This window comes from Cupressus sempervirens, chromosome 2 (genome assembly GCF_028749045.1).
Source record: "Cupressus sempervirens isolate cs-2001-9-10 chromosome 2, ASM2874904v1, whole genome shotgun sequence".
Taxonomy (NCBI): domain Eukaryota; kingdom Viridiplantae; phylum Streptophyta; class Pinopsida; order Cupressales; family Cupressaceae; genus Cupressus; species Cupressus sempervirens.
The window spans coordinates 119,011,937-119,024,082 of record NC_143119.1 but is presented as its reverse complement, the minus strand read 5'-3'; the positions used below and the strand labels follow the sequence as shown (position 1 = coordinate 119,024,082).

General features: G+C 33.0%; 1 protein-coding gene across 1 annotated transcript; it reads left to right on the top strand.

Annotated features, from left to right (window-relative positions):
* The first annotated feature begins 7,531 nt into the window (after positions 1-7,531).
* Positions 7,532-11,044, top strand: AILP1 (aluminum induced protein with YGL and LRDR motifs). The gene is made up of 5 exons (XM_089812851.1): positions 7,532-7,816; positions 8,825-9,065; positions 9,154-9,274; positions 10,311-10,417; positions 10,702-11,044. Exons 1-5 carry the CDS (start codon positions 7,614-7,616, stop codon positions 10,735-10,737), a joined length of 708 nt encoding a protein of 235 aa, XP_089668977.1. The 5' UTR covers positions 7,532-7,613; the 3' UTR covers positions 10,738-11,044.
* Positions 11,045-12,146: the final 1,102 nt, after the last annotated feature.

Below are 12,146 nucleotides of genomic sequence, written 5' to 3'. Positions count from 1 at the left end.
AATTGTACTTACAAGGAAGAAAGAGGAAGCCCAATTGCAACAATTCTTCCAGTAACAAATCAAGGTCCATAATTATCAAACATATCTTCCACACCTTTCTCCCAATAATTCATAACAACATTTTTTCTTTTACAAATTTAATTTCACAACTAATCAAAGCTTCTAATAATTTGTCTACCTATTTATCAAAATAATTTATCTAACAAAGACGACTTTCATTTATTCCAACTAAGTTATCTTCCTCTCAATCATATTATGTAGAGTATATGTTGCTATTGGGGTAACCATTGCACCTTATTAGTGCAAGTGCTAGTATGCATAAAAAATGGAAAAGGCGATTTAGGTGCTTAGCTCTAGGACTCATTATAAAATATCCTATGACAAGTGGTGGTTTGCACATTTTTTGGCATTTATTGTTGGTACTAAAACAATTTCAAGAATTTAGTGTGTTTTTCCCTAGTTCCAATTTATGCATGTAGAAGTATATTTTTGCTAATAAATATGAACCTCTTTTGTATACATAGTACTTTTGTGTGGGAACCAAAGTTTGCACTTTTACTTGCCTAACACATATTTAGTTTATTGTTTGAAATCTATATCTAAGAATGTGTAGTATTAACATATACCCTTGATGATTTGATAGCCAATGATCTCATCCTTTGATCAAACTCCTAAAATTCTATTTAATTATATTAGATGATTTTTTGAAGACACCTTGGAACCAATCATGTAATATTCCTAGCCACATGTAACTATTATCTCACACTCATGTTATACTGTGAAAATGATACAATGAGCTATCTTATTTTCTAGAAGATAGATGATACTAGATGATACCATATTGAATCAAGATTTTATTCATCTCTACAACATCCTAACATATAATTTCTTTTTATTTTCATAATAAGTTAACAAATAACAACTAGTAAAGGGTGATGTACTAGTTGTCTACTTGGGACATTTGGGTTGGGGAATAAATAATGTGGCAGAGGCTACTACCTTACTTTGGGGGCTAAAATTTGTTGTGGAATTAAAGGCAAAAAGACTAACCATAGAGGGGGAATCTAAACTCATAATTAACTCTACTGAAGGGAGTAATCGACCTAGTTGGGCCTTGTGTCACATATTAGGTGACATATGGTAGTACCTCACAACCCTGGATCATTATGACTTACAACACACCTACAGGGAAGGCAATGTGGTGGTAGACACCTTAGATGGATTAGGGTTTGATTTAGAGAACATAAAAAGCTAGATGAGGGTTGAATCATTGCCTAACTCTATAAATTCCCTCATTAGTAGGGAAAAGACTCCTCTAAATCAAGTTAGATTACCTTCCAATTTTGGGGAAGGGGCCAATTTGGCGGAATTGTTATCATTATGATAGTTAAGATCGTCTTGATTTCGACAAGATGTTTCACAAGGTTTAATTATGTGGATCAATTCATGAAAGGGCATAGAGAAGGGGATGCAATTAATAATACCAACTTTAAAATTAGCACCATCATTTTTTGGCATTATGACAAAATTACAGAAAGAAATCACATTATGACTAAGGCTAGATCTTTAACGTATTATGTGTGAATTTCTTACACTCCCTGTAATGATACTTTAAATTGGTTAGTACATTCTAGAATTTGTAGCCTTATGAAGCATAAGAAAGATAGTTTTTTTAACACTAGTTAATGCATTTCTAGCCCTGTCTTCACAATTTTCTAGGTGCAAATAAGAATTAATAAGATTGAGGAAGAAGATATCATTGAGGAAGCTATTCACATGGGTGGGGACTTGAACAGGTTGGACCCCACTAAAATGGAGGATTTCTCCAAAAGGTAGGGCACTTGGATTTTGTTGAAGGAAGGAGGGTTTGTCCCCTACATGCAGGCTATGGTGGGCTATGATGAGAACTATTTGTAACAATTCATTGCTAGCTAGAAGAACATGTGTGTGACCATTAATGACATTATGTTTTAGGTGAATGAGGAGTCTATTGTTATGGCAACAAGATTGGACATTACTGGTAGAAAATGACAGAAGGTGGCAGATGAGGCAAGTATGACTAGTTTCTTCAGAGGCAATGAGGCCTTAAACTGTTACCACAATGGTTTTAGGAGGCATAAACTACCAAAACCGTGGGACGATGTTTTTTTGATGATTATGAAATACCTAACATTGGAAGGCAAACATGGTGTGTACTACTTTTACCATTTTTTGCTTCTTAACCATTTCCATAACATGGAGCTTGTTTACATTACTTTCTTTTTGATGCACATGCTTGAAGAGATTGTGCTGGATGTTAGAGAAAAATGGAAGAAAAGGGCCAACTTCACTATCCTACACCAAGGGCTCATGTTTCATCTTTTCTAGTTTCACTTTGCCCTTTGCTCACCCTTGTGATTGCAATTGACAATGTCCTTCCCTTTGGGCCCCCCTTGCACTTGGAATTTGCAAGTGGCAGTTATGCCCCTACCCCTCAGCTTTCCCCTAACCAAACCCTTGTTAAGGGTAGGAAGAACAAGATGACCCCAGAACCGGCTGCTAATAAGAGAATTAAAATGGAAAATAGGGTGGAGGTGGAAATTAGGGATTTAGATGAGGAAATTGGTGGTGGTAGAAGAAGGTCGGGAAAAATTTCTAAGACTTGTGGAAGATTTAAACAATTGGCAAGTCGCTCTCAAGAGGAGGAGGAGGAGGAGGAGGAGGAGGAGGAAGACACTAACTCTAAGGAGAGTGACAATAAAAATTGGGGGATGACTAGGAGAAGGGGAAAGAAGAAATAGACAAAGAGATGGAGAAATGTGATGATACCTTGGATGATACTTGGGATTTTGAGGTGGACAATCCCACCAAGGACCACTCCCTTGACCCCACCCATGTCTCTGCCACCATCACCCAACCTCCAACTAACAACTAGGAGAACTCCAAAACTATGATTGACTCCCCTGACACCATCTCCTCCCTAGTTAAGAAAGATTGTTTGGTAAACCTAAAGGCCCCCATTGAAAATCTTGTGGTGTAGGATAGCAACAAAACTCTAGTGAACATCAAGGCTTTAAAGTTGAGCACAAAAGAAAAAGGGAAGGTTACCTGCAAGGATCTCCAAGAGCTCAAAGACAGATGCAATGCTGTGGAGGAGGGCTTCTCCCTATTCTCTAAGTTCACCCTTAAGGTGACTCATGCAGCTGCTACTAATCTTTAGCTATTGGCTAATGCGTCAAAGGAGGATAGCCTGGGGAAGGAGGACTCAATGCTTCTCTATGGCTTCCTTGCTAAAGATTGGGCCAAGGTGCTCTTGGTTGGAAAAGGAAAGAAAAAAGATGTCACTTAGTGACCTTTTGTTTTATGTTGTGTTTGATACTCTACTAGTTTTCACTCTCCATCCTTTGGTGATGGTTTTTTTTTGGTTGAATTTAGTTCTGGGCTATAGGTGGTACGATGCGATGACCACCTATATGTTTTTTTTTTTTTTTTTTTTTTTTTTGTTAAACTTAGTTTTGGGCTATAGGTGGTATGATGCGATGATATGCTTTTTGATAAACTGTTAAAATATGTTGGTTCTAAGGGTTGGATCCCTAGTACTTTTAGTTACTGTCATTCTGTTACATTTGTTTTTGATGTAAATTGTTAAGGGTGCTGTGTGTGGTTGTTTGGTAGTTGTTAGCTAGCTTTTTGTTAGTTGTGCCACCACTATTGTAAAAGACCAACCCACTAGTTTTGACTTGCTTTTATACCAAAAACTAGTAGTAAAAAAGAACTAATTAAAATCTATATGCAAATCTGAATTTGAAAAAATGATAATTATTTTAATATCCTCATATAAGCTAAATATTCAAATATAAATTAAATATAGACTTATAATATACATAAAACTAAGATTAGATTGAATTCATATATTTTATTTTAATTAATATATAAAAATACATCTTTATTGAAAATAACTTCAACACAACACATTTATTAGTTCCTGCAATGGTAGGATACTATTGCATCCATTAGATGCCATATTAGTTGCTAGTAACTTTTTAACAAGCCAATGAGAGTCAAGAATTTTTAACATACATGTCTATCAACTATAATTTGAAATTTTCCATCTATTTAAATGATTTAAACAAGATAATTTATCTCTTCCTTGATTGGCTTAGAGCAAAAATAGTACGGAGTAAAATTAATTTTCTTCATAGAAAATTAGCATATTTTGTACACTCTACTTTTCATACATTAATTATAGCTTATGTCATCTTTGCATTAATGATAGCTTGTCATCTTTGCATTAATTATTCATACAAATCTTATTTTACCATAGAAAATCATTTTTACAACTATTTTAAACATAAAGTAATTATATCAATGACATGACATGTTGACTATTTTGTTTATATAAGAAATAAAACTTAATATTTTTCAATATAGTTTTTATTTTATTTTTAGTATTCTATATTATTATGTTCAATTTTCTATTTTACTTTTTCAATTATTGATTATGAACTAGAATACTTATATAAATATTTAATCACAATAATTTAATATAAATATATGAGATTTTATTTTATTCATAATTATTTATTTATTAAAGTTTATTTAAGAACATTATAAAAACTTGAATTTGGTGCTAATATACTAGGGCACCATCTTATCTTGAGCTAGATTTTCTATCTAATGCAAATAAGTTATTTTACACTGTTCAAACCATAGCAAATAATTATCAATGTTTCGATGAGAACATTGCTTCTTTTATTTTGTTTAAACTAAAAATTTAAATGGTAGGAACTATGACGCTTGCGTCACTTGTTGAGAAAACAAAATGCATAAATTTCATATATATAACTTTCCAACTTGGATGAAAATACATTTATGACCCCATGATTCCGCTTATCAACTTTGACTCCTAGCTTATGTCCACATGGTTTGAATTTTATCCTTTTCCATCATCGTTTTATGATTGCGTGTTCATCTAGACAAGTTGGCGATAATCCACTAGTGCGATAAAGATGCCTTGTCTGCCATTCAACCAATCACCCGAATTTATCTCAATTACCATATCAAAATTCTCCTTTCTAACCTATTCTCTCCCTGTTAACTTTGAGTCACGTTAACTCCAATTATAATTTAATAATAAAACGAAAAAGAAAGCCACTTGATTTGAATAGTGTTTGAGACAAGTAAATCCACACCTACCCAAAAAGAGTAGTAAATTGCTGGTGTAAATATATGTATATCAATATTATAATATTAAAAATGTCATTTCTTTCTTCATTAAAAAATAGAGATCTTTATCTAAATATTTAAATATAATGGTAATGTTATATAATAATAAATTTAGCAAAGTAAAATTCAATTTTGTTTTTGACAATGTTAATGATATGAAAGTTATGCATTTTTAAAACTGTGTTATTTTATTAAATTATTTTTTGATTACATTTGTTATAAAAGTCGAGACTAAATGATCATGTCAAGAAAAATATGAGTTCAACTAATTTTCTTTTAAGAAATCATTATCTACATTCTAAAAGATGTGGAGATGGACTAGTCATAAAAGAGATATGAGGTACATTGGAAGACCAAAAACATAAATATATCAACATAGAAAATAAAGAACTTTAAAGATAGTTTTCATTTTACTAACATTAGATCCATATGAATATAGGGGAAAGGACAAGTAGACACCCATATTTCAATATCTGTTTATTAATAATGCTAATTAAAAATCCATTAAATTTTTTCATATGCACCTATAGTCATTCATTTGTATACCTAATAGTTGAAACTATCCAAAAGACAAAACAATAACTATAACCTCTTAGATAACATATGAAGAAACCAAAATTAAATGATAACCACTTTGTGACTTTATGTATATGACAAATCCTTCTACATTAATCATAACTACCTTGAAGTTGAACAATAAGTATATGAGCTCTTAGATTATAGATGAAGAAATTGAAAAATGGTTAAAATCAAATAGACCCTTTAAGAACTTAGAATGTGCAAAATTAAGGTACATGGCTTTGAGACGTACATTAAACCTAGAAAGCAACCATTTAAAATGCCTACCTACATGACAAAAAGAGACCATAAGGCCATTTATTTTTTACAAGTAATATTTGAGTGTTCTAAATGAAAGTGCTACCCTTGCAAAGCAAATAGAGAATGTCGGTTCTACTACAAATTGTGTGCAATTTTTTTAATCAACATTTCATATCAAATTTCATGATCCATCAACAAAATTAAGGTGGGCGATTACTAAAAGAATTCAAACACACATTCAAACCGACCTAAATAACATTAAAAATGCACCTACTTGTGCGGACATTTATTATCGTCCTGAAATTAGGGTGTGATAAATAGAAAATGCACCATTAGAGGCCATTTATTATCGTCTAATATTCAAGTGTTACAAATGTTAAACAAGTAGATAGTATTGCTTCCAACTTAAATTGTGTGCACATTTTTGAGTCAACATTTCATATCAAAATTTGTGATCCATGATATAAGAATATTAAGTAAGTATTTTTTTTATGGAATTTATACATCTACAAAGTGGTTTAAGCGATCTAATATAGGAGCATAAGCCTTAAGCTGTAGTTTTTCTATTAAGAGCCAAGGACTAAAAGATATCCATTCAAAGACATAATCTCAAATTCAGTTATTTTTCCAATATTAGAATCTCGCACTTAACAAGATTGGATATTTCATAAACTCATTAAAAACTTTTCAATTTTAACCCTACCATAGAGCAAAAACCCATGAAGAAAATCATATTCACAATTTGAACATAAAATAAAGTTTGAAAATATCAGTATATTCCTTGAGATAACGTTGCCTGTCTCTACGTATGTTTATGATTTGTTCTCTAATAACGACCTCCCTACTTTACGCGACTTTAGTAATCCAAGGTTACATCAGCTAAAATATTAAATACCGAATCGTATCGTTAAAGCTTTAAAAGCCGCAAGGCAATCAACGTACGAGCAAACGAAGGGCCAGCACGACAGAGCGGTTTGCCACGTGTCAGAATCTCAACGGCCACGAAGAATCTCGACAACTTAAAAAAACCCTTCTCGTACTGTGGGGCCACGGAACTGAGACGAAATTATATTCCAGTTAACGGACCTCAAAGTTTCTTCAAATCCGGTCTAACTACCTCCGGACACATTCATTGAGATTGTTGCGATAATGTCCATTTTAGCTGACGGAATTCAAATTTCGTCTCATATCTACCGTATAGATATATTCGTAGAGATAATCTGCCTGGGCATTGTTCGAAAGCATTGTAAACAGGAATTTCTCGAACTGGTTTACTAATTTAAGTACGATCCTAAATTGTTTTCTTTGTTTAAACCTCTTGTTTTAATCTCCGGGCCAGATTATTTTTCTGTCAGGGACGTCATACAGAATCTGGATTAATTTATTTGCGTTGTTTTGATTGTATTACCAATTTTGGTCTTTCCGAAGTTGGATGTATATTTTATGTATATACGACCCACTGTTAAGTAAATCTGGTATATATACATAGCGCGGTCAGTGGATATTGGTGGCAAGGGACCTCTTTGTTTGTGCGAAGTTAAGTTTGATTTTATTTTGAGGAAGGGTTTGCAGATAGATTTGGAGGAATTATGTTGGCGGTTTTCAACAGCGCGGTAGCCGAAGGTCCCGAGGAGCTCAGAACTCCCGGCGATCTGAGCCCCACTCCGAGGAAAAAAGCTGCAAATCTGCTTCAGTCGTTCTTGAGCGATTTTCCGCAGGCGATTTCTGTGAATGTTGAAGGAGTGTGTCATATGGCTTATACACATGAAAGAGAGGCTTTGTTGAGACCTAGGTGAGTCATCTTTACAGTTTATTTGCTTCAAGGTTCGGATCTTTGTGATGTTTTGAAGGATGGTTGTAAATAGAGTCATTTTGCTCAATTGAGCGCTTTCATGCTTTCTGGATTAATGAATAGTCGAATTGAGAAGTTTTGGGGGAAGGTTTGATGGAATTTGCTTTGGACACATTTTTCGAGACCGTAGACTTTGCTTTGGAAGTTGTTAATTGAATGTTCGTCTCTGGAACTCTAGTATTTCGCATAAATAGTTGGCATTAAAGGTCTTTTAAGTATTTTCTGGATGGAAGACTAGAGGAATTGAGAAGTTTGGGGAGATTGTGATGGAATTTGCTTTGGAAAAACTTTTTTGAGACTGTAGATTGTGTGTTTTGTCTGGTTCTTCGGATTACATGTACGGCTGTGGAGCTCTCTATATTTAGTTCAAATCCTTGTTAATGTTTAACGAGAGGTGTCTTGACTCTTGCTCTTGTGATTTGTGGCAATTGGATTCTTCTCATGTGATTTACGATCTATGTGGTTTTCTGGAATTTAAACTCTTGTAAGCGTTTTCTGGAAGAAAAAAATCAGAAACTCGGTGGAGTAACATAGAGGTTACATTTCTGTCTTTAAATAGATAAATATAATATATTAAGTACGTTTACATTTATACTCAGATTACTCAGATAAGCTATTTTCAGGAAAGTGTTCGATTTGTATAAATTCAGCCCCATCTGTTCCTCCTGCAATTAGGACACCTTTCCTTAGTGAATAATTTATTGGAAGCCTTTCCTGATTTGATAATGCATTAAGATTCAATTCGGGATTCTAGTCAATTTTTTTTAACATTAAGAGAAACAAAAATTTGCTTATCTCATTGTGCACTGTTGTTCAGGGTTTCTGGTACTATTGTAATTTTGGATTTGTTTCTCAGATCCTTCTCGTTCTTCAAAGAAGAACTGAAACTAATTTGTTTTATCTGTTGTCCTTATAAAATCATTTGTGGATTTTTAACACTATTTTCAGGTCATTTGCCGTGAAGGACGAGATATTTTGCCTGTTCGAGGGGACGCTGGAGAATCTGACGAGCTTAAGGCAGCAATACGGGCTATCCAAATCTGTGAACGAGGTGTCGCTGGTGATTGAAGCTTACAAAACCCTGAGGGATCGGAAACCTTATCCTGCCTCTCACGTGGTTGGCCATTTTGAGGGCCGATTCGCCTTTATTATCCTCGACAAAACCACCAAAAGCATATTTGCTGCCACGGTAAAGCAGATGCGATTTTCTTCATCTTTTAATCTGGTTTAGAAATCAGTGTAGTCTCTTTGGGATTTTAATTAATTCAAGTTTACAGGACTCGCACGGGAAAGTGCCGTTTTACTGGGGTATAACTGCGGACGGGTATCTGGCATTCTCTGACGACGCAGACCTCTTGAAAGGGGCTTGTGGGAAGTCTCTCGCCTCTTTTCCCCAAGGTACTTTCAGACATACATGTTTAATTCTTTTGATTACAATCAATATTAAGGATCATCTGCAAGAGTTTCTGTAGTGGGCTATTATGAATTATGGAAATTTTTTCATTTAAATATCAGCAATTTAATTTCTTTCAACTATATGTATATTTTTACTGTAGTTTATTTGGTAAGATTTCTTTTACAATTTGAAAGTTTGGATATACTATTAAATATGTTGGCACCTAAGCATATAAAATGCATAATTTGTTCTTATATGACATCATAGATTTTATGGAAGTTGTAATTCTATTATTCTTATGTAACTGCACTTTCTTCTAAAATTTAAACAGTTAGAACGTTCTTACATAAATATAAAATTAGTAAAAAGATAATTTAGCGTCTACTCTTATTTTAGAAGAACAGCTGCCTTTTAAGAACAGAGAAGCCACATTACTTCACCAATTTTTCTTTCTCTTTTTGATATTTTCTTTCTACTATTTTTCTTCATATTTCAATTGTGGATTTAGTCATATCTAAAAATCTCTATTCCAAAAATACTAAAACATCAAAATAACAAGCTTTATTAGAACTATAAGCATGTGTACTTAACTACTGTAAATTCTCTCTCTACAAATTGCAGTATAAATAAAAGTTTACTGAAGAGTTTTAGTGAATTACCGAGAATCTGAATTATGTGTAATTTTGTGAGGTGGGTTGAGAGATTTTTTTTTCAAGTTTTTTAATAATTTTTTATTTTTGTTTTGATGGTTGTATATGTTAAAGCTTTTTCCACCATGAAGGAAAGACCTACGAAAATTAATGTTTGGCCACAGAAATGTTTTTTGTCCATTTCCCCCTTTAGACGAAGCGCTTAAATAATATGCCAAAATAAAGAAAATGATGATTTTCGCGACTACATTTACGTCAGATTGCATCTTACAACTTTCAGGTTCCTTTTTCTTGGGTTTATGTTTTTGTGGGTCAAAACTTTTCGTTGCCTATGTTATATAACTAACGATTTGGTGAGGGTGTCTAATAAAATTGATGGTGGGTGCAGGGTGTTTATTCTTGGGTTCTGAAGGTCTGAGAAGCTATGAACATCCCAAGAACAAAGTGACAGCAGTCCCAGCCATGGAGGAGGAGATGTGGGGCACAACATTCAAGGTATCCATTTACTAATGTTCTTATTTCACTGTTTTCTGCAACTCTTCTCAGTTTTTGAGTTTAATTTCATGTTTCTATGCAGAACCCATCTTATTCTTAAGAAAAACCAGAGTTTTTTTATAATCTACCCTCTTCTTTTTCATATGATCAACTCTCCTATATCCAATTGATCAACTCGTATTTTCATTAACGAAAGATTTGTATATTCTTTATCACTCTTTAATCACAGTCAGTAGTAATTTTGTATGGTTCATTAAGACTGCGAACGGTGACATGAGTTACAGGTTGAGCGTGAAGGTGTGTATGCCGGTATAATCTGAAGATGGGGCGTCCAACGTTACGAGTGTACATTTCATAGAGTTGTTCGGATTTCAATAATGTATTGAGGGGTTGCTTGAATAAGCTCGCTTGTAATATTGTAGATCAGTATGATAGAGTCTGCAACTGTTGCCGAGGAAACCTTGTTTTATCCTGGGTCGGGCAATGTGAAAAAAGCTCTGGGCATCGATGATTGTAGAAATTTATTTCCAAATTCATCTTTGTTATCTTATCTTATTTGTTTGGAGCTTTGCTAAGAGTAGCCTTCAATTATCTGAATATGAGAAGAAAATGTCTCAATTACCTGAACATGAGAGCGGAATGTATATTTGGTGTTACAGGAATTGTTGGAATCTGGTAATGTGTATTAATAATTAGTATGGAATCTTCTTTTTGCTTTTTAGTGTGAAGTGATCTGTTTATCCAATGGCTATATCTTATGCCTAGTTGTTGGGGTAGTGGGGCGGTTTCTCTACTTCATGGAATATAATATACAACTATTGAAGACCTTAACCGGTGTGTAAATGTCGGTTTGATTGCAATTACAGAATAATTGGTATTTGTGATGATGTATCCATTTATGATGATTGATATGGATTATTGGGAAATTTGTTTTTTATATTTTTGTTTTTTAAGTGAATGATTTGAATGTGATTGTGAAAGAGGGTATCTAAACTATAATTCTGTTTGGTTTTTAATTTTTCCAATAGTTCTTTATAACTAGCTTTTAAATCTATCGTTTGGATTCTAATTTTCAATTGTAAGTGTGACATTGAATTTAGTTTATTTTATATTATTTAAAAAAATAACTTTTAATTAATGTATCAAATTTGTCTTTGATCTTTTAACATATTGTTTTCTTTTGGTTCATATATAAAATATTTGAAATAAAGTTCCTATTTGTTCGGTAACAAGTTATTGATATCATAAGGCTCAACCAACACACCCCCCACAATCACACAGATATATACATAAATACACTTTTTTAAAAAATATTTGACACATACACACAAAAAAAAAAAAAAACCTTTTGTCTTTGCTTACCTTGTTTTATGGATGTTTTTGAAAATTGTTCTTTTTGAATTTAACAAGTGAGCAAGATACAAATTCTTTAAAATTATGGCTGTATTAGATAGGAATTATGGGGATCATTTGAACTTAAATCGAATATATACAACCTATTAATATGATATAATATGCGTGGTATTGTGGTGGATAGCTTAGAAACTATAATTTAATCATTAGTATATGTTATAATAGAATATCCTTTTGTTTATTGTTAAAAAATAAAATATTCTTTTCCTTTTGTCAAAATCAACCATCTATTTGTGTCCATATTTGTGTAGTATTTTGGATTTAGTTTGTCGTTTGTGTTTCTAGATTAAAAAAATAGACTTCAATAACATAAAGG

Coding starts and splice junctions, on each gene's coding strand:
- AILP1 (XM_089812851.1), top strand. CDS start 7,614: ATGTTGGCGGTTTTCAACAGCGCGGTAGCCGAAGGTCCCGAGGAGCTC. Junction 9,066..9,153: donor AAAGCATATTTGCTGCCACG/GTAAAGCAGATG, acceptor TCAAGTTTACAG/GACTCGCACGGGAAAGTGCC. Junction 9,275..10,310: donor TCTCGCCTCTTTTCCCCAAG/GTACTTTCAGAC, acceptor TGGTGGGTGCAG/GGTGTTTATTCTTGGGTTCT.